General features: G+C 39.1%; 1 protein-coding gene across 1 annotated transcript; it reads left to right on the top strand.

The window, feature by feature from the left end:
* Positions 1-9,586: 9,586 nt before the first annotated feature.
* On the top strand, positions 9,587-22,565 carry sass6 (SAS-6 centriolar assembly protein). Its single transcript, XM_080430724.1, has 16 exons — positions 9,587-9,796; positions 11,276-11,336; positions 12,247-12,326; positions 12,448-12,552; positions 12,643-12,808; positions 13,594-13,659; positions 14,584-14,703; positions 16,370-16,561; positions 17,288-17,482; positions 17,884-17,952; positions 18,435-18,614; positions 19,678-19,759; positions 20,246-20,361; positions 21,113-21,216; positions 21,485-21,576; positions 22,007-22,565. Exons 1-16 carry the CDS (start codon positions 9,735-9,737, stop codon positions 22,060-22,062), a joined length of 1,746 nt encoding a protein of 581 aa, XP_080286850.1. The 5' UTR covers positions 9,587-9,734; the 3' UTR covers positions 22,063-22,565.
* Positions 22,566-25,526: the final 2,961 nt, after the last annotated feature.

The raw sequence follows: 25,526 nt of genomic DNA, 5'->3' as shown, positions 1-25,526 counted from the left end.
CCCGACAGGCCAACGCAGCAAAATCCAGCCTTTAGTTTATGTAATGAGCCCAAGAATGTCACCTCTCTGGTTTTAAATTGCATGAAGTGTTCGTACTTATTTGTTTGGTGAGTGTACTGTAAGCTAGTTTAGGGGAGGGTAGTTTGGATACAGGTGTATAGGCCTATACTGTATGTGAGAGAGCATGGAAAGAGAAAAATCTGTACCATGTGAAACAAAAGGTTGTGAAGGAGAAGGAGAATTCAGGACACAAAGAGAGAGAGGAAGTAGAGAGAGAAACGTAGAAAAAGTGAAATAGTGTCAAATGGCTGTACAGTATGCTATGACGTATGAATACAAAAAAAAAACATGCATTAACATGAATGTCGACTCGACACTCCAGGCCCCAGCTTAAACAAACAGCCAACTTTTTCTTTTCTTTTTTTCTCGCTGGGAGGATTCTTTCTTTAAGCAAAAAGGTGGGGGAATAAACTGTCCATGACAGGGCATGTTACTTTCACCTCATCAGTGTGTATCAGTACCATCACTGAATATGGATGGAGGGAGATGACAGACACATATCAAGGCACATCGGAAGACTTTAAGGATGTGGTATGAATGAAATAAACATGAGCGTTAGTTGTGAGCATCGTGAAAGTGGATGAACTGACACAATAATCTTATGAATGAATCTATCAATGGTTACATTTACTCAAGTACTGTACTTAAGTACACTTTTGAGGGATTTTTACTTTACTGGAGTATTTCCAAGTTGTTATACTTTTACTTCTACTCCACTACATCTCAGAGGAAAATATTGCACTTTTACTCTACTACAACTTTAGTTACTAGTTACTTTGTAGATTTTGATTATTATTACAACACACACTAACCACTTCAGCCCTATATATATTTTGACCATTTGAAAATAGGAGATGCGACACATTGTGAGCTTGTAGATCGGCTATTTTCAAAATATTTTTTATACCTTTTGGGACATTCTGCACAATTAGTACTTTTACTTTTGGTACTTTAAGTATATTTTGATGCCGATACTTTAATACTTTTAATCAAGTACATTTTGAATGCAGGACTTCTACTTGTAACAGAGTCTACATTGCAGTATTGATACTTTTAGTATTGCTACTTTAAGTATAACATGTGAGTACTTCTTCCATCACTGCTATCTATCTATCCATCATCTATCTATCTATCTATCTATCTATCTATCTATCTAATTAATCTGTATAAGGCCAGAATGGGTGATGATGAGCTCCAAATCATCTATCCTCATTTGTCCTCATTTACACCTGGGCTGGTATTAACACGTGATGTGTAACCATTCATTATCTAGATAGAATGCATGCTGATGCCAAGCTCGGGGCACATCGTGATCAAGATATAATCAGATCTGCCAGACCCCATCTGGAGTTATACTGCAGTCTGGCATGCATTGTGATAGACAGACAGGTGTAAATGCAATCCATATAACCTGCACGCCTTTGTTAGTAAGCATCTGCACATGTGTTGGCAACGCAATCACCATGGAACATTAGTAAAAGAAGGATGGTTGTTTGCATGGTGTGTGGTTAAAGTTTTAACTGATCACAATGCATATAACAAGAACTGTTTAAAGACCATGTGTAAATGCAAACTGTGTGTTGAGATCGCTCATGTGGATAATAATCTACCTAAGCACATTGAATTGCCTTGTTGAAATGCTATACAAATAAACCTGCCTTGCCTTTTTTAACGTATCACTTTCTTAATAGTTTCCAGGCCGAGGTGAGCATACATAAAACAAAGAGCATCCATGCAAATACCCTCTGATTCATCATGTCAGTAATCTTTTGTAAGGGCATAATAACAAAGTAATATAGTATAGTAATATAGTCAGTAATAACAAATGAGTGAAACTTTTTAGGGACAGTATATGGGAAAACAGAAAAATGTACTCCTACAATCCCATTGATACAATTTAACCAACTGCCCGCTACAGTTGTTGACTATTTCAGATGTGCCCTGGCCTGTGCTAACTAAAGTATGGATAAAATGAAGACATTCAAGAAATAATGTATGGCAAGATTAAACAGACATAGAGAGGTGTGGCTTTTCACCTCCATGAGGAATTTCTCACATCATAACCAAGCTCTGAGCTCTAGGAGAAGAAATGAGGCAAAGGAACACAGAAAAATACTTGGTGTTAATTCAACTCAGAAGAGAGTAAAATGGGAACCAAAAATTCCTTTCTGGGTCCATTTGGTCCACATCTTAGTTAAATTAACACTGAGGATTTTCTCCTTTATTTTTATTTTTTTGATTTACTTCCTCCTCTGATGCAATTAATGCATTTATAAACATAATACAAACTCATTAAAAGAGAATTGGCTCATAAGAGGTACTGGCTTAAAAAGCCCAATGCCACCTCACCTCTAAAGCACTATATGGAATAAGGTATTTGGATTACACTTTTACATATCCATCTGCCTCAAAATTCAAATTAAAGTAAAAATGAAGTTGACACTAAAGCTACACATGATAGTAAACTGTTCTCACAGCTAGCCAAAATTGGACTCCCACAAAGAAGAAGCACAGCAAAAGTGCAGCCAGAGTGTGTTCGCAAATCTCTATGGACTAATCCAGTATCTTTACAGGAAATAATTGGAAAAGTAGGTAGTACATGATTGTGGAGGAAGTGGCATTGCCAAAGCAATTTCTCCAATAGAGCAGGAACAATGGAGGAAAGCAAAAAGTGTAGAAAGAAAAAGGCTTATTTCTAAACAATAGTTATCCATTCTCCATTATAAGAGAATATGGAAATTAATTGGGTCAAATTCACGACTAGACCTGTTATGTGCTGCTATCACACACAAATTAAATGTCAAAAAAGGGCTACTTAACACCTTCACATCCTTGGCCTGTCATATCACCTCCCTTTCCGAAGAAAGGTTTGGAGGCTCGAAAGGAATATGGACTGTGCTTTAGTGGCACAAAGGTGATGCGAAGCGTCACCAATCCGTGAAGCCGACGGGTTGGTCCGATCGAATTGCCACTCTGCGCTGCAAACCCCACGGTCATATGGGACACACACACACCAAGTTCAAGGTCATTCGACCGTTCGCCGCCCGAGATATCCCCAGGACACACACACACACACACACACACACACAGGTTTCATAGATAATAATAATACGGTAATAATAATAATATTATGCCTTGCCTCCTCCACCCCAGCCTCCACCTTTTCAGATCACAGGCTGGCATAGGCTCAAAGGTTATTCTGATTTAATCAAGTTAATCTGTTCAATGTATTGCTTAGGCCCGCTCTTGTATACCCATGGGGGGTTTTGCATAGCATTCCCTGATTTAGCTCAGCACGCTGCTTAGCTCAAATGAGGAAGAATCTTAAGAGCGGAGCCATCAACACCAAGTGTGTTGCAATGAATGGTTAAATATAATGAGTGTTCCTGACTTAATAATAACAACTAGAAAGGTGCACTTAGTAAAACACAAATCTCCACCAGGAGGCATGGCTTAATAATAATAGTGATGTATACCGTGGAATGTCTACCTATAGCCATGAAAGAGTAGTATGGCATGTGATTACAGTTGTACATCGTCTGTCTTCCTTCCTCTTTCTCTGATACACATTCATTGTCTACCTCTCTCCATCTTTCTCTCTGTCTGGGGCATGTGATGACAATGCTTTGAGGTTGTGTGCGAGTATGAAAACACAGGGCAATGGGAGGTAGGGATATAATAAAGGGGTAACCCTTTAGAATATCTTATAACTAGTTAATAGACCATTCAAAACTGTTAGTTAATTAATTAAGTGTTAAAGGATTTATAACCCATGCCCTATAGATACAGTAGCAAATAGATCATTTACGAACATGGTAGTTAATGAGTTATAAATGGCTTGTTAAATGTATGTTAATGATTTAAAACTATTCCCAAACAAGCTATTAGTAAGCTACTTACTTATGACTTTTAAGTATTGCTTAGCTGATAAGCAACTTTGAGTACAAGGCTACAAGCCAAAGCCATGCTGCCAAGTCACTCTACTTTTCTAACATCCGTACTGGAAAAGGCAACACCAGAGCCCTTAAGAAGTCAATAACAAATCATGAAGTAAATGTTAGTAAATACAGTTGTTAAGACCATGTTAATAGTTTATATACGTTATTGGGATTATTCTGAAGTTATTCTTCTATTTTTCATTTACTCATGTACTGAATACACTGAAAAGTAGTGTGGCATCTTGTCCTCACTAGTCTATAGGGTAAACATAATGCTACAATGTTATAGCCTAATAATGCAATATGTGTGTGCGTCTGTCCGACCTTCCCAGCTCCACTGTCAGTAAGATTTGGCACGTAATTCTAAACAGATTTCTGTTATTAAAATGTCTCTGTAATCCGGAAAGTCTGAATGAATTCTGAGTTAATTCCTTTTGTTAAATATGTTTGTAGAGATTCTGATTTGAAATGTGTCGGGTTTACACCTTTGTGAGTCCTTCGCGAGATGAAATAACATTTGTTATGTCATTGACATTACCGGTGCACAAGTCCACAGTTAATTGCATAATGAAACTGAAAAGTAATGGCATGTAGATGCGTAAGGAGGTTTGATTATGGTTATGTCTGAGTCAGAGTGACGTGGCCGTGGTCCACCGGCCGATCCTCCCTTAAGCCAATTTTAATATAGGATGGGTTGATTACAGATTCAGTGTTGAAAGGGGGGGGGGGTCTGCAACACAGGGAAATCAGCAATACAGGGAATACAGGGAAATCTGTATTGCTGAATAAAGCCCCCTCCTTCAAGCACTGTTTTCAGAATCAGTGGGGTCAAATACTGCTGGCATCATGTCTTTGGTGCTGTTTGGAGTTAAAGAATAGCACACAATAGCTCACAGCGCGTCACGTCGCGCCGCAATGCGAGCTTGTACAAGCGTTTGAAAAATGTTGAATAATTTTGAATTACGAAAAAGTGTGAGAACTACTGATTTAGAAGGCATTTGTAGAATCGGCCTCAGGTCTTAAAGGAGAATTTTGGACTAAAGTTTTCTTACCTTTTCTATGACGTTATGATATCTTAGGATGAATGGTACAGTAGAAAACTTTCATAACTCCACCCCTGAGCCGCCACAGCTTAAAAGGTGCGCGGATATGCCTTAGGTTAGATCACATATTTTAATAGCTTTTTTTTTTTTTTTTTTTTTTGAGATCTGACGTTCATAGTGACAAAACACTGTCCCAAAAAAAAATAACACTAGACGAGATTTCAATCTCGAGATTTCAATCTCGTCTAGCGAGACTTCTGTTTTTTTTTTCTTTTTTTTTTTTTTGGTTGCATAGTGTTCTGTCACTATGAACGTCAGATCTCACCAAAAAAATATTTTAAAAAAGCTATTAAAATATGTGATCTAACCTAAGGCCTATCCGCGCACCTTTTAAGCTGTGGCGGCTCAGGGGTGGAGTTATGAAATTTTTCTACTGTACCATTCATCCTAAGATATCATAACGTCATAGAAAAGGTAAGAAAACTTTAGTCCAAAATTCTCCTTTAATGGGTTAAGACAGCTTGGACTGAGTTGAATGTGCACAGATACGAAGACGAATTTCGGGGTTTTAATGTATAAAGGTGTTAATCTGACTAAGGCTTCTACTACTGCCCACCTTGGCCCACCGTGCATGTCTGCGATTGGCAAAATTCCAGTCTATAGCCTGGCGGGACACTTATCCCATAGCCTGGAGATACAATTGCTCTGCAATTATAGAAAAGAAAACCCAAACAACAAGAATTTTGGTCCTTGGCCTGTCGTCAATACGCACAAGACAGTTGCTGATCGTCCCAGCGAGATTAGCTGCACGCGCACACACACGCACACACACACACACACACACACACACACACACACACACACACACACACACACACACACACACACACACACACACACACACACACACACACACACACACACACACACATTAATTAAGTGCTGACAGAGATAATAACATTTTAGCAACGTCTGAGGCAAAGAAGTTGAATAAGCTCTAGCCAGACTCATTTAGACCTGTAATAACTCAACTCAGGTTCATGTGTATACTGTAGACCTTAATCACTGTTACAGTCTCATATGGCTTTGCAAGCCCAAATTTAATAATGAAAACAAAACGACACCCCCTGGAAAAGGAAGAAACCTCTGGAAGGATAACAAAAGGGACCACCGTCCAGGGCGAAAACGAACAGGCATGCTGAGTGGACAATATCCAAATGTAAAACAAACTAAAGAGAAAAACTACGATAAGTAGTTACAGAAATAGTAACACATTTCTGCATACACAATATTATTTGTAAAATATTTATCTATTCTATGAAGGTCAAGTTGCTGTACGCACAGATTATGCCCATAAGGATAAGGATAATTCCTTTTAACAGGACGTTCATGAAAGTCCTTGCGGGCTTGTTTCCAATGAGGGCCTGTGAGCAATTAGGGGTTAAGAGTCTTGCTCAGGGACAAATTTCATTTCATCGACACATATGCTGGCGTGGCCTGGAATCGTACCTGGGGCAACCAGGGCCTCTGACTCCCTAGGCGGGCTCACTAACCACTCAGATATGGCCGCCCCATATATATATATATAGACATGCCTGACACAAAGCCAAAATATGGCCAATATGGAGATCTGCGACGTTCGGCAATGGTTTCTGTTGTGTTTTACATCCGACCAGAGTTCGATCAGCCAGCGAGAGAGAAAGTGATGAGAGAGAGAAGGAGAGAGAGTGAGGGAGAAAAAGAAAGAGGGGGTGAGAGGGAGGGAGAGAAAGGGAGAGAGGAAGGGAGAGAGAGACCCTATTTAATAATAATAATAATTTCTCAAATGTATACACGCTTTTCTAAGTACCCAAAGACGCTCATCCATGCAATAACCCAACAAATCGTTCCTAAAATTTAACAAGCTAATTGGCACGTCCTGTCACACAATTACCGTGGGCAAGCTGATAACGCAGCGTTTTCCGCTTGAAATAAATAAATAAAACATATTGAGGGTGCAAAAAGGTTCACACGACAATTGCCATAAAATATGATGCTGTCTGATCAGCAGATCAGTTGAAGACAGCCACGGCTAAGAATGAAAGGGGAATAATCCCAGGCCAAATTTGTCCTCTAGCAATTATTCTCAAAGTGTGAATGTATAAGTAAGTAGCCTTGGGAACCAACGGCTCCCAAGCCATGTGGCCCATAGGGCAGGTGGCAGGAGCCTATCTCCTCTTTCTGTAGCATGAGGTGGCTTGATGTACAAGGACACCCCCCCCCCAGCCATGATGTTCAAGTACACCACCTGGAGTCCTGGACATGACCCTTGTATGTCGCAGAAATTTACCCCCAATCCAACCCTTGTTGCTGAGTGCCAAGCAGGGAGGCATTGGGACCAACATTGTTATAGCCTTTGGTATGACCCGGCCGGGGAATCGAACCCCGACCACCCGATCTCAGGGCGGACACTATAACCACACAAGGCCATTGAGAGAATGTATAAGAATGTAGATCATGTTTCGCTCTCTCCACTGTTATCTCCCCACCTGCAACACAGTATATAGTTGTAGAATTCTGTACTAAATCATGAAAAACCTTCTCTAGGGGTCCCTAGCACTAAATATTTTCAAATTGAGGTCCATGTGGCCAAATAGGTATCAATTTGGGGTCCTGGACATGAAAAGGTTTGGGAACCACTGTAGGCTACATGATCTTCCACCTTAAGTTCTGTTGAAATACGCCTACCAGTAAATTTGGATTTGGAATGATGTGGATAAATTGATCTAGTGTGTCAGCATAGTCATTAGTGAGCAGCAGCAACCTATGGTGATGGCAAGACTGAAGCTAAAAAGTATGCATTGTGGGCAGTATATCAGGCAGATTTACGTCTCCATGTCTGTCATGCATGCCTAAACTGATGTTTGACCTGTGCACTTGGATAATGGCTGGCCCCTCTTTGTCTAGCTGGCCTACAAGAGAAATCTATTGGGAATGCCTGTAATATTTATATTTTCTAACCTGTTCTTTTTCTGTAGTTGATCTGATGTCCGGCTGCAGAGGTGATTTGAAACCTCTGTTTTTATTAAAGGTTGTTCCAAGTGATGCATGAAGAGGAAAGGGAATCCATGTGAGCTTCTGTCCAAATAATGGAAAACTAAAAACAAAAACAAGACAAAACAAGACCTGTTTGTAAGTGGGCAAAACGTTGGTAAAACACTGAGAAATGTTAGATACAATTTTATTGACAGCAGTGTTTACACAACTGTGATACAGCAATGACCCAGGTGAACATGTTGTGATTGTTTGGTGGATAGACAGTACACTTCTGATATGAAACAAAGGTAGATCATGTGGAATGTAGACTGTGCTGACTTTTCTTTTTGGTGTAGGCCTATTTGTAAGACTATACTGCACTCTAATGGTCACAGTATGTCACAGCTGATCAAATTTAATCAGGCACATTTACGTTTGGAGTTGGAACACTCAGCTTCAGCTTTTGTTTCCAGTTCCAGTTTTGTCCGCTCATTTCTTTGTTTCATCACTTCCAATTTCACCTGTTTATCCTTTATCGTGTATTAGTTAATGTATGATTGGATAAAAATGGTATCCCGAACTGAAAATGCATTTTCTTCTGTCGATTAAAGAGCTGGAGAGACAGAGTGGGGAGACCCCTGACACTCTGCTCTAGTCAGGTGGTCAGTTGTAGTCGATGGTTGTGATGTAACGGTGCCCTCTACTGGCCTAATAATGACGACATGCCTTGCCCTCAACCGAAGTTATTTTCACGGGCATTAAAGTATCAATGGATAAATGAACAACAGTCTGGCCAACCTGTTTACCAGGCGAGGATCCGTAAGTATATAATAATTTGGTTACTGAAGGTACATTTGACATTTAAATATGTATTTTAAATAGAGTCGACGAGGTCGAGGAGGTGAACTGTTTTACTAATGATCTTTGGTTGTGTTGGGCCCGCCTTTTCTGATGGCAGAGCTTTCCCACATAGCCTTGATGACGTCATGGCTTTTCCGGTCTGCCTGTTTATCCAGTGGACATTGTTGCCATGTCCTTTTATTATAAGCGACTGTGGGCTTATTTTTCTGTGAAGTTTCTTGTAAATATTGGTAGTTTGCGGGTTGCGTTTTTGGGGCTTGTTTCTTAAGTGTAGTTGCTTATTTGGGCTTGCTTCACAATTTTTTAAATTATTTTAATCAGTGTTTCTCAATTATTTTCATGTCAACATGGACGGTTCATGAGTCATGACATGAATGGACCGCCAAATTAAAAAATAAAATAAAATCTTCCAAATATTAAAAATGTTATTTCAAGATTTTTTTTTGATCTACAAGCACACAACCCGTCGAATTATCTCGCATAGGTTTAAAGTGCCATAGTTGCTTCTTTTGGGCTTGTTTTCATAGACCTGGTTGCTTATTTCTTTCACAAAATCTGGCAACACTGGCAATGGACGCACAGAACAGAGCTGTCGGACCAGAGTGGCACATCTTGCCTTCATCACTGATCTTTACTTGTAGTTCCGTTCAACCCAGCGGCCAGCGTCGTTGTTGCGCGGGTGCGAAGCGCCAAACACAAAAACCAACGGAAACGCCTTGTATTCAATACTAAACTCCGGCTTGTGCCGGTAGTTAGCCAGTAGTTAGTTATCGTTCCCTAACGACAAAACCAAACCACAGAGTGGAAACAAACAGTCATGGAGAAGTTATTCAACAAACCGTTGCAAGTGAACATGAGGTGCAAGGATTGCGAGGACAGGTAATGTCTGCTTGTTTACTATGTCATTAGCAAGCTTAGCCCTTAAACATGACTGTCAGTCATGGATGAACTTCAACCTAGTGTTTGCATTTTCTCCATTTACGGCCCGTACATCTACACAAACGTTCAGATTTCAAATATAAAGTGCTTACACCATGGCCACGGATGTTACAATTATGTACGGGCCCTCAGAAGTACCCCTATCTTCCGTGTTGTTCAATAAAAAGCCTTTAATCCGATCGGTAGCCATTTTCTCAATATTTTTTTAACTCTGCGACCCTATTCGTTGGGAGGTGTATTGCACTCTGATACATTATAACTCTATGAAATAACATGGCCACCGATTGGATAAAAATGCTTTTTTTTTAACAATACGAAAGATACGGGTACTTATACCCGCCCGAAGTGAGTTGTAAAGTAACATCCGTGGCCATGGGATAAGCACTTATTACGGGCTGTAAATGGAGACAGTACAAACTGCAAAAACCAGGTTGAAGTTTCGTCATGACTGTCATGATATGACAGTTTCAGGGCTACTTGTTTACTATGTCATTAGCAAGCTAAAAGTTAGTTACTTGTCAACGCGAATGTACGGACGTCATTTCGATGTCTTTCATGTCATGTAAACGGCTGAAGCCAATGACATTCGGTGATCTGTGTGTTTCATTGGTGTGGCTTGTGTGTTTTCCATGTCGGTACAATAAACGCCTACACTGTAAGGTAACAGGATAGGTGGACACTAGGGACATCTGCGCAACTCGGTGTTAAATTGGCATTTTTCCCCCAAAATGTTATATTTGGATAATGTTTTAAAGTAAAGCAGCCTATACATGATTAGAACATGCTTAAACATTCGACAATTAAGGTTTAATATTTCTACTATTGCTACAAATTGCTACAAAACCTGTATATCCAGTCATTTTGGGACATAAACAAGAAGTTGCAGGATACAATTAAGTCTGATAATGATGGACCGTGGATGTTCACATTATGTATATTTTACATTACTTAATACCATTATTCAATTATTTTTTTTTTTTAAACATTTTGGACAAAATAGACAATTTTACATTGAGGTGCCCAGATGTCCCTAGTGCCCACTGCCCACCTATCCTGTATCTCACTGTAATTCATGTTTTCACCTCGTCTTTATCCATCTACTACAGTACTACGCTTCAAAATGTCCTAGTGCATTCATAAAATTAAGCCCAGCAGGACGACTGTGTATAGATGTCAGCAATTATTTGTTGATTAATATTGCTAGCATAATTATGGTGCTCGTGTTCAGCCCACCTGTTTTGAAGGTAGGAGAGTGAGAGCCATTGTAAGATAAACTATCAATCTAATCATTAGATGGATATTATTTTGTTATGCATATTTCTGCAAATGGTGTGGAAGATCAGATTCCCACAACATATCAGTTTGATCTCAGATTTGTCTCTCACCTGATCATTTACAGTTTGATCTCTGCCTTTACAGGAAAGCAAATGTCAGAGTTACCATTGAGCTGCAACCGACAACAAGTTCTGTTCACAAAACGGTGAGTGTGCAAAAAATTAGGAGGTTGTTGGTTAAACAAATTGCAGTGTACTGAATCACACATTAACACGTCACATACTATTTCTTTTAGGCCAAGATTAGACCAATTATTTGCCATGTCTGAGTATTTTAGTTTGAGTAAAAATGATTGTATGACTAGAATTTTTTTTTTTAATTCATGATATTGCTTTGTCTTGAACAGAGTAGCCCATTGCCCTACCATGCTGCTGTTTAACCTTGTCTTTCACTGATAATCGTATGCCATTTCAGCAATGGCATAAGATTGTTCCACTATGTATACATTGCTCACAAAGAAAGGTTGCTAGAAATATAGCAACCCAATCCAACACACAAAAAGCTGAAAATCAATGACCTTCTCACTAACCAATTTGGTTGTGTATCATCCTGAACCCCCCATTCACTTAAATTACTTATAGTAGAGAGAAACCTAATCAACTCGAGACTTTTTGTTAAGACTTGTGCTAGTTCTTCAGTGAAGCAGACACTCGACTCCATACTTGCCACATGCATGGACAGTGGGCACTGCTGGTAACATTGGTGTCATTTGCAAGGAAACTTCCAATCTCCTGGACTGGGTTGCACCAGCTATTTGTAAATCCATAGCTAAGTTTGTGGGAGGTCCTTATACAAAGTAACTGCTAGTTAGTTCAAAGTCAAAGTAGCAATTTACCAAATTCGTTTCCGTTGCGCCACTGAAACGTAAATCATTTCATAGCCAGCAATTAAGAAATGTCACGATGCGACCCGGTACCGAGGTGCATTTCTGACCCCAAATATCCCTGATTATCTTGTACTGTGAGCAGGGCATAAGTGTTGCAACTTGTAGAAAATATAGGATTTCATACCCCTTATCACTAACTAACTTTCTTTCTCTTTTTTTTTCATGTTAGGAGCTTCGTTTAAGACTAACAGATGATGCTGACCCATATTTTCTGTTTAGCCTCTCTATATCAGAGGAGGACTTCCAAAGGTAAGCACTTGAATAATAAACACCTCATTCTGCTCACTGCAATGCTGTTATGAATACAGTATTCTATGTATGTCCTAACTCTGACCCTTTCCTCTCTGATAATTTGTTTCTTTGTCATAAGTTTGAAAGTTCAGCAGGGGTTGCTGATAACCTTCAATGAATTTCCTCAGAAATTCATTGACCTCTTGAATCTCTGCAAACAGGAGTCAGACTCTGATAACCCAAGGTACAAACACTTTGATAATGTGATTATCTAATTTGAAAAGCTTTTGCCCCATACGATACTCTAAAATTGTTCCCTTTTCATGCTTTCCAGATTTCTGCTGCAGTTAAGTCAGTCCCCAGTGCTTGACAGCTCTGCTGACTTCAGTGTGGTTGAGACGAATGCCTTCAAACGTCTCAACCATCTCACATTAAGGCTACTTCAAGGCTCTGACATGGACATAAAAAAACATCTAGCAGTGTGCCTCTCCTCAATGAAGGTAAATGCCTTCTGCTAAATGCCTAAATTGAAAATAGTCAACCGAGTAACTTTATTGCACACTTCAAAACTGTCTCTTCTAAGCAAACGTGGTTAGTCTGCAGCCAATAACACAGACTCAAGCTAAGATACATAAAGCTAAATAGTACTATTTCATACCTGCACCAAGACCTGCCACTTGGATTTATGTTTCAATCAAAAGTTTGTCATAACATAAGTTGTATCATACCCCACCCAGCATTTTTTTGACAACCACCTTAACCAATTACAATGTGATCGCTTTGGGGTTTAAACTCCACGTCTTGTGTGTGGGTCAAGTTAAGCAGTGACAGTGATAGTCGCTCGGGTGGCGCAGTGGTAAAGTCCCTGGCCACCATCCGGCTTTGTCGGGCATCTATGCGAACACAATTGGCCTGTTTTCGGGGGAGGGAAGCCGGGTGGGGAGGGTGATATTGGTCATTGCACGTACTCTTACAGGCTGGGGTGGCACCAGCAGGGAGTGTTGGGCGGGAGGAGGAGTACTGGCAGCTGAGTCTGTAGGATACAACAGCAGTGGGGAGAAAAAAGGGGGTAAAACTAATTGGCTACTGTACAAATTTTAGCAGTGACATCGTTATAACTCCCACACCTGTTCTTACCCTCACTCATTTAAATGCAGACCTGTTCTTACCCTCACTCATTTAAATGCAGACCTGTTCTTACCCTCACTCATTTAAATGCAGATCTGTTCTTACCCTCAACTTGTAGTTTTGTGATCGTATCCCATTTGATCTTGATTGATTACAGGAGGAGAAGCATTCCTTTGAGGAGAAGCTTAAGAAGACTGAAGATGAACTAAGTTATGCTCTACAGGTATATGATTAGGGCTGCAACTGTCTATTATGTTCTTGGCGATTTATTTTTTATTTAAGTGTCAACAAATCGATGGGAATTTTTTAAATGTTTTTATAATCAACTAAATCGATTAGTCTGTTTAATTACTTGTCAAGGTACACGTTGTACCCACCTGTGTCAATTTTATTCCCATATATGGAGTTCCGTGTCAGTCATGTCCAAATATAGTCCAGGACAGTTTATAACTTCAGTTCTATGACTTTTAAGTTAAGGATAAGGATAATTCCTTTAACAGGTCCGTTCATGAAAGTCCTTACGGTCTTGTTTCCAATGAGGGCCTGTGAGCAATTAGTATTGACAGTTGATGACATCAGGGCACTCTATATGGGGATTTGTGGAAATATAGATTTTTTTTTGGGAGATGCGCTGAACCGACCGATCTGTGCATCACTCCCTTGGGTCTGTGATACGCATGGCAAGTTTGAAGTCGATCGGTCGGGTGGTTCTCGAAATACGAGAGATGCATCTGCAGAGATTTCGTGCATTTATAGTAGGATAGATTATTTTTTATAATTGATTAAATAGATTTGTTTGATACATTTTTGCACCCCTATACAGCATATGTTATGACTGTAGGCTTTTCTATGTGTTAGAACACTCAAGGCCTGCATATGCATATAAGAAGAAATAAGAAACTACTACTTCAAATGTGTCCTTCCTGAACCTACATGAAATGTTCCCATGTTGCTTTACATTATCTACTTAGGTGAAATGTTGCTTAAATGTGATGTATTTTTATTTTTTTAAAGTAAAATAAGAGTCGAACTGGTATAGATAATGTTTACATTTGGCAGTTTATTATTTTACCAAGCCTTGAATTAGTCACAATTAAAATATTTAGTTATTTTATACATTTTTATCTGTTTGCATAATTTCTTACAGAAACTGACGGAGAAGACAAGAGAGTTGGACAAACTGCGTGCAGAATGGACAAGTCAGGAAAAAAATATATCCAGTCACTACTCTCAGGATCTTATATCAGAGAGAGAGAAGGCTTTAGAGGTAAGCTTCTGATTTTTACATAATTCTAACCATACCGTACCTTTTTAATATTCCTCATGCGTAGACCGTTTTGTCGGGGGGGGGGGGGGGGGGGGCTTTGGAGGTTCATGTCCAGGTGTTTGTATTGGATGTGATTTCTCATGGCTCCAGTCAAATTCTTATATGCCAGTTCCATTGGACACAACCTGAAACTACATGAAATGTTCCCATCTTCTTTCATATCACAGTACTCCCAAACTTTGCTCTTATTTCAACGTGTGCATTCACTGCATTGGGAAGTGGGCCCACAGTGCCAAGACTGCTGACCAGCGCTGCACAAATCACTGTTATTAATGGTATATTGGCACATATTTTAGCTTGTTTAAGCAACATTTTAAGACCTGACTAATTTAGCTTCTAAATGTATATGTCAATACAAATATCTATACATTTTAAATAAACAGCTAGTATTTAGTAAACGATTAGCAGGGGCAGCACCGTTTCAATAGACGGCTAGTCAACTAGCCAGGCACATGCCTAGATGTAATGCAGCAAATGAACATAATGATACAAAAGAATAGAGGTATTTTCTTTGACCAATTTAGTCCTTATGGTTATGCCAAATTAATTCCTCCCCACACACTGCTATGTTGACACTGCTGTTGTATCCTACTGGCTCACCTGCCCGTGAGTAGCCCCCACTGGGAGGATGTTGTGTCTCTGTCCTCCTCCTCCCGCACAACACTTCCCGCTGACGAGTGCCACCCCAGCATGTAGGAGTACACGCAGTAAGAAATATTACCCTCGCCGCCCAGCTTCCCTCCCCCGAACGTGGGCCAATTCTGTTTGTATCGACGCTCGACAAAGCTGGATGCACTGCAATAGATTCAAACCCCTAGACTCCGTGGTGGTGGGCAGGTACCTTACCACTACGCACCCGAGCACTGAGGTTTATTTATTATTTTTTGGTTTATTTAAACGGATCCCCATTAGCTGATGCCTTAACATCAGCTAGTCATCCTGGGGTCCAAGACATTAAAATACATTAACAAAAACATGCAACATATCACAGTGTATTACAAAGAAATACTAAAAACAGCTAAAACTAAATAATACACTAGCAATAGTTAACTAGTCATACAGGGAGTATGGATTAAGTAAAATAAACCAAATACATGTGTTTTAAAGTTGAACAAATCTTGAATGTATTATAGTTGTGTAATGTAATAGGGAAGGTAAAGTCTGGTCCACATAACCCATTCAATCCGGGAACGCATACTGTGTCATTTTAGTTTTTTTTAATAGCTATAACCATTATTTTATACTTTTTTTAAAAAGTCTTTGCTTCTGGGGATTCTAGAAATGTCTTCTAAATCGTAAAAAAAAACGTATGTTGCTATAATATCAGTGGTTCTCAAACTTTTCTCACCCCGCCATCTCAAAATATTTTGTTCCAGGGACCCCCAGAAGCAAAGATTTGAGTAAAAAATGTATATATATATTCAAAGATTTGCTAAAATGTTCCACGATTAAAATAAATAAATAGCAGATCTACAAGCTCATAGCGTGGCACTCGGTGCCGCACTATTAGCTTGTATATCTGCTATTTTTGAATAGCCAAATAAATCTTTAAATGACACCGGTCCCGGTTCCAATGGATTAATGTCACTGCATGTACTCCATGCAGATTCAAACCAGGCTTCAGCAACAGAGTGAAGACCTACGCCAAGACCTAGAGGGTACTCACAAGAGAAGCACCCATCAGCTTCAGACCAGACTGGCTGAGTTGGAAACCTCGAACAGAGAACTGACGGAGAGGAAATACAAGAGCGAATCGACCATCAGGGACCTGCAGATTAAACTAGTGGGTGCAGAGGAGGTAAGCAAGTGCATTGCAGTGCAAGAGCACCTTCAACTCTATTGCCTAATCTTATAAAATTAGAATCAAAAGAGTTTTGGTTAGATATGGGAATTAACGTTTTTAGAAAGTTAATTATTAAAACCTACAATATAATGCGTGTAAAACATCTAATACAAATGTATTGCAGTGTGTTTGCAGATGATGCAACTAATTTAGTCAGTTGGAAAGTAATTTGTAAATAAGTATTTTGTATTTTAAAAGTATATCTGCAGCTGTTTCATTACTGTGCTTCATACTGTATGTGCTTAAGGAAGTATAACACGTCTACCATACGGTCACCTATTGCAAACTATGGTTTTAAATCTAGGGGTTCCCAAACCTTTCCATGCCAAGGAAGGAACCCCTGTTGCAAAATGGCTTGTAGATCAGTATGTTTAGAAATACTTTTCTGTGGTAATTGCACAGTATTTTGAGTGTGCGGTTGCTACTTTCTCTCATTCATTCAAATTTTATTCAGCTCCAGCACCATACTTACGTTTTTGGAAAGAAAAAAGTTTAACATTTTGTGTTTGGTAGATCTCTGTTGTAACAATGCTTCTTGGCAATAACATGTCATCCATCGATCCATCCATTTTACTCTGTTCCAAATGGCGGCACCTGGTGTTCCCCACTTTGAAAACCTGTGAGCCCTATAATTGTTATATCAATTTGAACCTCTTTTACACACCAACCTCTTTCAAATAGGAGGCTCAGCGAGCAAAGCAGCAGGTATTGTCTCTGAGGAGGGAGAATGGGACATTGGACACTGAGTGCCATGAAAAGGAGCGCTCGGTTAGCCAGTTTCAGATGCGTACAGCTGTTCTGGAGCAAGAGGTCAAGGACAAGGATCAGCTAATGTGTCGTACAAAAGAGCTGCTTGAAGCCACTCAACAGCAGAAGGTGAGATGTAAACAGGTGTCTGTGGATACATATGTCATAAGTGTCGTCTAAGCTTTGCCTAAAATAAATAATAAAGTAGTAGGGCTGTCACTAGAGTCCGGTCTCAGGGTCGCATTATTTTGCATTATGGCAGTACTTGGTCTGTCTCAGCTGGCATTAACTGCTGATTTCACTTGTCCCCTTTATGCTACTTTATGTGGTATGGTTCTTACATTTTACAGAGGGAAGTATGGTGTCTGATTTGGAATCTACCGTAACAACCATTGAGCCTAATTAATTTCATCCATATCTTTATCTAGTTGATTGTTCATATTTTACTATGGGTTATCGACACCATGTTGTTTTGTTTTACACCAGTCTTTCTGCATATCAAATTTGGGGTATATGTTTTGCTTCTTAAGGACTCTATTGAAGGAAATGCTGGAAAACTGGAAGAAACTGTCAGATTACTCTCTGCAGACATAATAAAGGTTGGTGAAGTTGAATGATTATTATTATTAAGACCTATCTTTTCTTCCGTTTCTATACTACTAATATATTTATTGATCGTCATTCAAGTTCACAGATCACGTACAGAATTTAGATTTATAAAGTTAAATTTGTCTTAGCTATTAGTTATAAAAGTTTATTTCAATATGTATTATTCCAATCAGGAGAGAGAACCCCCACAAAGACCATCATCATAGTGTTTCAGTTCCAATTGTGTCTGCAAAATAATTTTTCATCACTTACAATATCACTTACAATATCACTACACCTGAAAATGTATTTTCTGTTTACAAAACAGCTGAAGACAGTGGGAGTCCCCTGTTACTGAACAAACCCTCGATAGCATTTTTGCTGTTGGAATATAGTTTTTTTTTTTTTTCCATCACTTACACCACCCATATTTCAAATAACAATATAATTGTATTATACTAACTCGACGTACCTAATTCTGTTCTTTTCCAAGGCCAACGAGATCATTAAGAAGTATATGGGGGAGGTTCAAAAATTGTCCAACAAAAACAAGATGAAAAACATAGTCACTGTGGAACAAGAGAAAGTGCTCCTGAAGACAGAGGAAGAACTGCAGATTGTCACAAAGGACCTTGAAAACGCCCAGCAACAGGTCAAGCACAAAGATGAACAGGTATGTGACTGTCATGTACTATATATATCATCTTTCAATTTTGGTGTGGTAAAATTTGTTTACGTGAGTGTTTTAGCCACATTAACCCTGGCATCCCTATATTTCGGGCAAATTTTCAAAACATTTAAACATTTTCCAAGATTTTTCGAAAATAGTAGATCTACCCAATATGGTCTATCTGCGGTGTGGAGGCATTTCAGGAACGCCCCTCTTATGTGAACACCTCCTCTCTTGAAACACCACCTCTTTTTCTTTTTTCCCCCTGGTGCAGCCGAGACATCACAAGTTATTCAGTTTTTGCTGGCGCAAACACGTGGCTCTTTTATTTTAAGGTTTTGGCATAGTTTTAGTGAGGTTAGGTTTAGTGATAGTTTTTGTAAGATTAGGTTTAGGCATAGTTCTAGTGAGGTTAAGGTTAGGTTTAGACATAGTTTTAGTGAGGTTAAGGTTAGGTTTAGGCATATTATTGCAAAAGCGTAAAGCCTAATCCTGTCGTGCGGCGAGATTAGCAGACCTACATGTATAAGCTCACAACGCATTGTGAGTTTGTAGTTCGGTTATTTCAGGGGCACGACACTATCGTGCGAGGGAGCATAAATTAGGCATAAGGAAGACAAGTCGCATGTGTGACGGCACCTGGCTGCGCTCGAGTTAGAAAAAAGAAGAGGCATTCCCATAGGAGTGGTGTTCCCGAAATACCTCCACACTGCATATAGACCCTTCTCGGTCTATAAGCTCACGACCTGTCACAATGAGACGCGTGAGCTTGTTTTTTGGCTGTTTTCACTATTTGTCATACAGTGAAGTGTGTATATAGAGTTTAATGAGAGATTTGTCTCAATTGTGACCTGTATAAAATTGTAACCACTCTGGTGCTGGTGAATAAATACTCTCTCTACTGATAGAACATGTTGCTGCAGAATGTCCAAGATCCATTGGGTTTGAAGTAAACACTGACAGTATGGACAGTATCTGATTGTCTATGATTAAGGTAGTAATGAGGCGTACAGATAAGGGTATGGAAGTTGTTTTTTGTTACTCAAAGAAATCTCTACATCGTCAGGTTTCAAAATTTAAGGAGCAGTTGGAGACAACAATGCAGAAGTTAAATGAAAGCAAAGAAGTGTTAAAAACAAACGAAAATGGTAAGTAATGCATTTTCATCAGCATTCTTATTTTAAGTTTGGAGTGCTGCATTTAAAGGATGGGGATTTGCATGACTGACCAAAGTAGATTATCTTACTGCTAACGACAATTATTATTATTTAAATTCAAACCCACCTTAGCTTTATCTGCTTCTCTGGCTGATATTCATATCACTGCGAAGAAGTCATGGTCATTTTACTTTTGTTGGTATAACAATATTTTCTCTGTGGACTGTTATGAGATATACATTTCAAATTAATCTATGCCTTAGACTGCATTACCACATAACAATAACGCATCTTTGTCAAACATTTAAGCAATGTAAAATTCACTGTGTTCAATTATCTATCTCAAGCAAGTTGCAATGCAAGTTGATCGTCAGAACGTACTGAATGTAAATCAATGGCTTCCTGTAAAGGTAGGTAGTAGTAAGTAATGCATGCATATCGCCCATTGATATTTTCTGTTTTTCCCTTTTACCACAGTTATAAATTGGCTGAACAAACAGCTAAATGAAAAACTGCTGTGCAGAAAGCCGCCATCTCCATCACCTGAATCATTTGAGACGCCTTCAGTTTTGCCTACAGCAGCAGGATTGAGGGTACGCTATGTGATGAAGTGGAAATGATCGATCGATTGATTTTCGAGCAACTAATCAACTGTTCAATTAGTAATTTGTCTTCAAACTCCATTGAGACCACACATAAGTCTCATTCCCACATGCACTGTAACCTGGAAGTAATCTAGACATTAACCAGTGGGGCTGTATGAGTGAATGCGACTGTCTGACTTAGTAGCACCTGACATGAAAATATTATTTTACGCAGCTAGCTCCCTTGAGTTAAGTCAGTGTGATGTCCAATTGAGCCCAAACGGGTCAGTGCGTGAATGGAGTCGTACTGTGAATTTACATTTAGCGTGTTGATGACATTTCTAATTGTGGAGAAGAGAGGAGCCTCCATGAGGTGTTTGGAGAGAGAGTTTCAGGCACTACAAAACATTTAATTGTTCAGCTGTTCTTTTGTATCTGCTTGCGTGTTGAAACTCAGTAAAGTTATGACATTGTCTTTTTTCTTATTTCCATAAAACAGTTCTAAGTTATATTAATGACATAGTTTAATGTTGAAAATGATTGGTATTCCCCTTTAAACATTAAGCCTTGAACAATGTTTTTACAATATTGCCAACAATTATGTAATAAGTTTGACCGTGGCAGCCTGATTTATTTGATTTATACTAGTTGCGTGCCAGTGTCGCGGGCAGAAATGGCAGATCTACAAGCTGATGATGCGTAACTATGTATGAATGAGGCTTTACTCTATTCTCTCATCATATCAATTCTTTTTTTACAGGCCCATTTTTATCCAATGAGTGGAAAACCTGGTCTGTCTCCTATGGAGGCCATACATGTCGTCCCTATTGAACAGCATCCCATATATCTATCAAATAAACAAAGGTGAGTCCATTATTTTGTATTCATAGCAAATAACCAGGCCGGGTTTTTAACCAAGAATGTGTGTGGCGTAGCCTAGTCCATATACTTTTATTCCAGCTGTCTATTTTACTGACTTGTAACTTACATGTCAGTGTAATGAAACTAAACCTGGGCTAAGTAACTCTGTAAAAGTGTACAGTTGACTGAGACTAGGCAACTACTGTGACAGTCACAGTAGTTGCCCAGTCAGTCGACGTTGCAGTGAACATTTTCCCTCTTCTTTCCTTAGTGGAGAACCAGTAGGTTTGGATTCCAAATACTTTGAGAGGAGAGATGATAGCATTCCACTCCATGGTCTGTTGCCTAATCTACAGAACCGAGGTACTGTACAGCCAATTGAAAATAATCTCTGTTTATATAGTGTTGCCAACTTGGCATAGAAATTGGTTAGTTGATATAACAAATAACTACCCTATAGGATAACTATGGAGAACTAAAGGTATGACTGGTTACTAGATGTGAGCATAAAAATGAGTCTCCCTTTAACAGTGCACAGCTAAGACACTCAGTTCTCATTCTTTCATTAAATATTTCATAAGTGCTCTGTCAAAAATAACAATGTAAATATACAGGGGATGTTTTTGTGTTTGTGATGTTTTTGTGAATTCTACACAATTTGTGAGTAAGATTATAATTAATTCTTTAAACACGTGGTATATTTTGAAATTAATTTGGGATTAGACAAAATTCCTGGGTGGGTGGGTATCATCTAATGACGTACGCTCAAATGTTTTATTTATTTACTTTTCAGAATTACCTCAGCGGCCTTCCAAGCACACATCATCTTCAGCATTCTTTACTGGATAAAATGCTTCACAGAGATATTAGCTCAAAAGTTGAGTCTCAACACAGGCAGCTATGCTGCTGGACGAATTGCTCTTGTCAGATAATTTCATCTGTCTTCTGTACAGTAGGCAGTAGTACAGCTGGGATTGTTTCAGTATACAGTAGTTCACCATTACACAGTTTCTAAGGTTACAGGATGACTCTCATTCTCAGAACAGATGATTAGGAAAGCCAGTTACATTCCAAAAGGCTATTGATCCATTTCAGAGAAATTATCTGAAGGCTCCAAATTAAGGAGCATCCCGTTTGTAAGACATTGTCAGTTTGTTAAAAAGTAACCTAATCCCCCTTTTTAAAATATGTATTTATTAATTTAATATGAATAAATTATTGTATTTGCTTGTTTTCTTTTCGTTAAATACCTCCCCTCAGTTTGAGGCCTGAGCTTTGTAAGGTTGGTGGGTGAGTGAGGGGTTTGGTAATTGTTTTTTGTTTTTGTTGATACATTTAATAAAGAGTTTTCAATTTGGCAGGTACATCCTGGGTGGTTAGTCACATGTGTTGTGTGCATTAATGTTATGTTACTAGAACTAGTCCATAGCCGGGGATTGGTACTCTGGCATTGTGAGACTGATCACGTGGGATCACTCACAAGTTCCCCACGATATCGGGAACTTGTGAGTGATCCAACGGGACCTGTCTGGCAATGCCAGGCTAGGGGATTGGCACACCCAAACTACAGTATATGAGCAGACTTGGAACCGCAACTAGCACTACAGATCCCATAGCCCCTTTGCAAAAATGCCAAAAGAAAAAACAAATTTTGGCCCGGACGGTTGCCAACCGTCTGGCCACCTAGGCTGGTAATCCTGCCTGACAGCGTGTCGCGGGTTCGACTCCTGATTCCGACGACCTTTGCTGCGTGTCACTCCCCATCTCTCCAACCATTTCCTGTCAGCCTACTGTAATCTATCAATAAAGGCAAAAAGCCAAAAAAATATATTAAGAAAAACCTCCAATTTGGGGTAAAGTGAGGTCACATATTTGTGCAGGCTTTCACTGTTGTAGTTTAAAAGAAGAGCGCAAAAAATGCCTGAAAGATAGCATGTTAAAAATGTAAGCTTCAAAAATAAGTCATAGTTCAAAGGGTATAAGTGCATTCAGTAAATTACACAATCAATAAAAGGCACAGGTGAAAATCTGCACTCCTGATGGCACAATGGACTCTGACACATCAGCATGCATTGCATGGCTGAAGCACAAATGTGACTGTAGCCTAAAGAGGAAAGCACAATTAGACAACTGGAAACACCTGCCGATCATTTAAACCTGGGTTAACCCAGAGTTCACAGAAATTATGATAAACAACTTGGAAAACGTGAAAATGTGGCTTCTTCATTCCTTGCATGTGCAAGTTATCAATTGGTCAACCCACTAAGGAGACATGAGGACAGACAGAATGGCCTCATTTTATAGCAGGATATCATTTGTTCATTTATTTTATATTATGTTTAAAAGTCAACCCTACTACTATTAAAGGAACTAAACGGTCCTGTCATAATCATTCCAATTTGAGAACAAGTATTTATTTTAAGCAGTTTAATTTATTATTTCTGTAAACTCTCACCCAATTAGACTGCTGTGAGTGGAGACGGGGGGGTGACTCGTGGGAGCAGTGCCAGGGTTAATTGATAGGTTTCCTGCTGGACCTGCATGAGCTCAGGGCGATGCACACACACACAAGCAGCGAGTTTGCTCAATGGGGGGTAATTATAAAAGATTTTGACTTAAACACATGGCAAGCAAGCAGACCAAGTACGGCTGGGCTACACATATCTATATCACCTATCAGCTATCTATATCACCAATATGTGCGTGTGTGCTCAATACATTTCAGATGCTTTCATTACAACCATGGGTGACCCTGGTTGACCAGAATGATGGAGTGGTGGCCTGGACCTATTAGGCCTTGGCTACACGTGTATGGATCTTTTTCTAAACGCACATTTAAGCAGTAAAGAGTATCATGGAAATGACTATGTTGAGCAGAATATTAAGTGCTGTGAGTGATTTTTGTTTTGTTAAAAAAAAGTTTAATGTTGAAAAGTTAAAGCTCTATATTCTGATAGTAAGTCTCCTGGTCTCTGACTTTTTAGTAAACAGTGATCAGGAGAGAAAACCCATTAATCATCTTACATTTATAGTGTTCCAGTTCTAAATGTGTCTGCTCATGTATTTGTTTCATTACTTCCAATTTCACCTGTTTATCCTATTATGTATGAGTTCTCTCTACTGATTGGATTACATTTGTATCCTGACCTGAAAAGGTATTTTCTGTTTATAAAGAGTTAGAGAAATGGGGAGATCCCTGTTATTGAACAAACACTAGTCTATAGCACTGATTATCATGGGAATATAGAGCCATCCCGTTACAAGACGATATCACTCCACCTTTAATAATATCAACAGAATGGTGTGGTATTTGGAGAGAATAAGCTAATTACATTATTTTGTAACATCAAAGCTGAAGTACATTAATATTCCTCCAATCCTGCAAATCTTACTTGTGCCAAGTCCTGCCAAGAAGAAACCTGGAGTTCTGGGTAGAGGTTATAACGGCGGGTGAGTGCACTGCTGTTTCTATACCAATGAGAAGTTCAAAGCCATCAAAGGGCAATTTAGAAAGAGCAAAGACGAGGAAGAAAGGAGACAAAAGTACTAGTTAATAGGTTTGTTGTATGGACATTCTTAAAAGCATCTGTCTGTTTCTGGTGATCCTGATAGCTTTGAAAAGTTCAGAGCCATTAGAGGGCAATTAAGAAAGAGGGTAGATGGCAAAAAGTACAGAGGTAGTAGAGGTATAATAATACAAATTTACACGGTTTCAAGTGCTCCTTCTATGCCATCCCTGAGCTTCCCTATCATCTCATTTTTAGTTTTTATATTTTCAGACAAATATTAAGAAATACATTAAAACATTACTATCAAACAATAACTTGGCGGCCCCCCTGCAATGTCTCTGAGGACCCCCGAGGGGTTGTGGACCCACTGTTGAATACCATGACTTAGAGTATGTTACACATAGATAGGGGTTCCCCGATTAATGTGCCACGAATATAGATTGGATGACTTGATCGGTGACCACCAAATAAAAAAATTAAATCAACCCTTTTATGATTTCTTGTTTTGTTTGGGGCTTCAGATGTCGTGAATCAGCTGAACTTTTATGAAGTAGACTATTGGAGACGTAGGCTATACAAGGGAGAAGACGGCAAATGTAAGAAATTGAGCTTTGACTTTTCTACGCTGGTTTTGCTTATATGATTATATTAGACCTTTTTCATGATATTGACATACAGTATAATAAGGGGAACACATGGATGGTGTTAACCAATGATACTAATTAACAATATCAGCAGCACCCTGACTCTGTTATGAGTCTGAGCTGTTTACACTAGCTCAGTGGTTCAGACTTTTATTTCAAG

Source organism: Gymnoscopelus braueri, assembly GCF_963280865.1.
Source record: "Gymnoscopelus braueri genome assembly, chromosome: 6".
In the NCBI taxonomy this organism is placed as follows: Eukaryota; Metazoa; Chordata; class Actinopteri; order Myctophiformes; family Myctophidae; genus Gymnoscopelus; species Gymnoscopelus braueri.
The sequence above is the reverse complement of the archived record's forward strand: the minus strand, read 5'-3'. Positions and strand labels throughout refer to the sequence as shown.

Excerpts from the sequence above, each read along its gene's own strand:
- sass6 (XM_080430724.1), top strand. The coding sequence starts at position 9,735 with ATGGAGAAGTTATTCAACAAACCGTTGCAAGTGAACATGAGGTGCAAG. Across the intron at positions 12,553-12,642 it reads TCAGACTCTGATAACCCAAG|ATTTCTGCTGCAGTTAAGTC; the intron begins GTACAAACACTT and ends CATGCTTTCCAG. Across the intron at positions 20,362-21,112 it reads CTACAGCAGCAGGATTGAGG|GCCCATTTTTATCCAATGAG; the intron begins GTACGCTATGTG and ends CTTTTTTTACAG.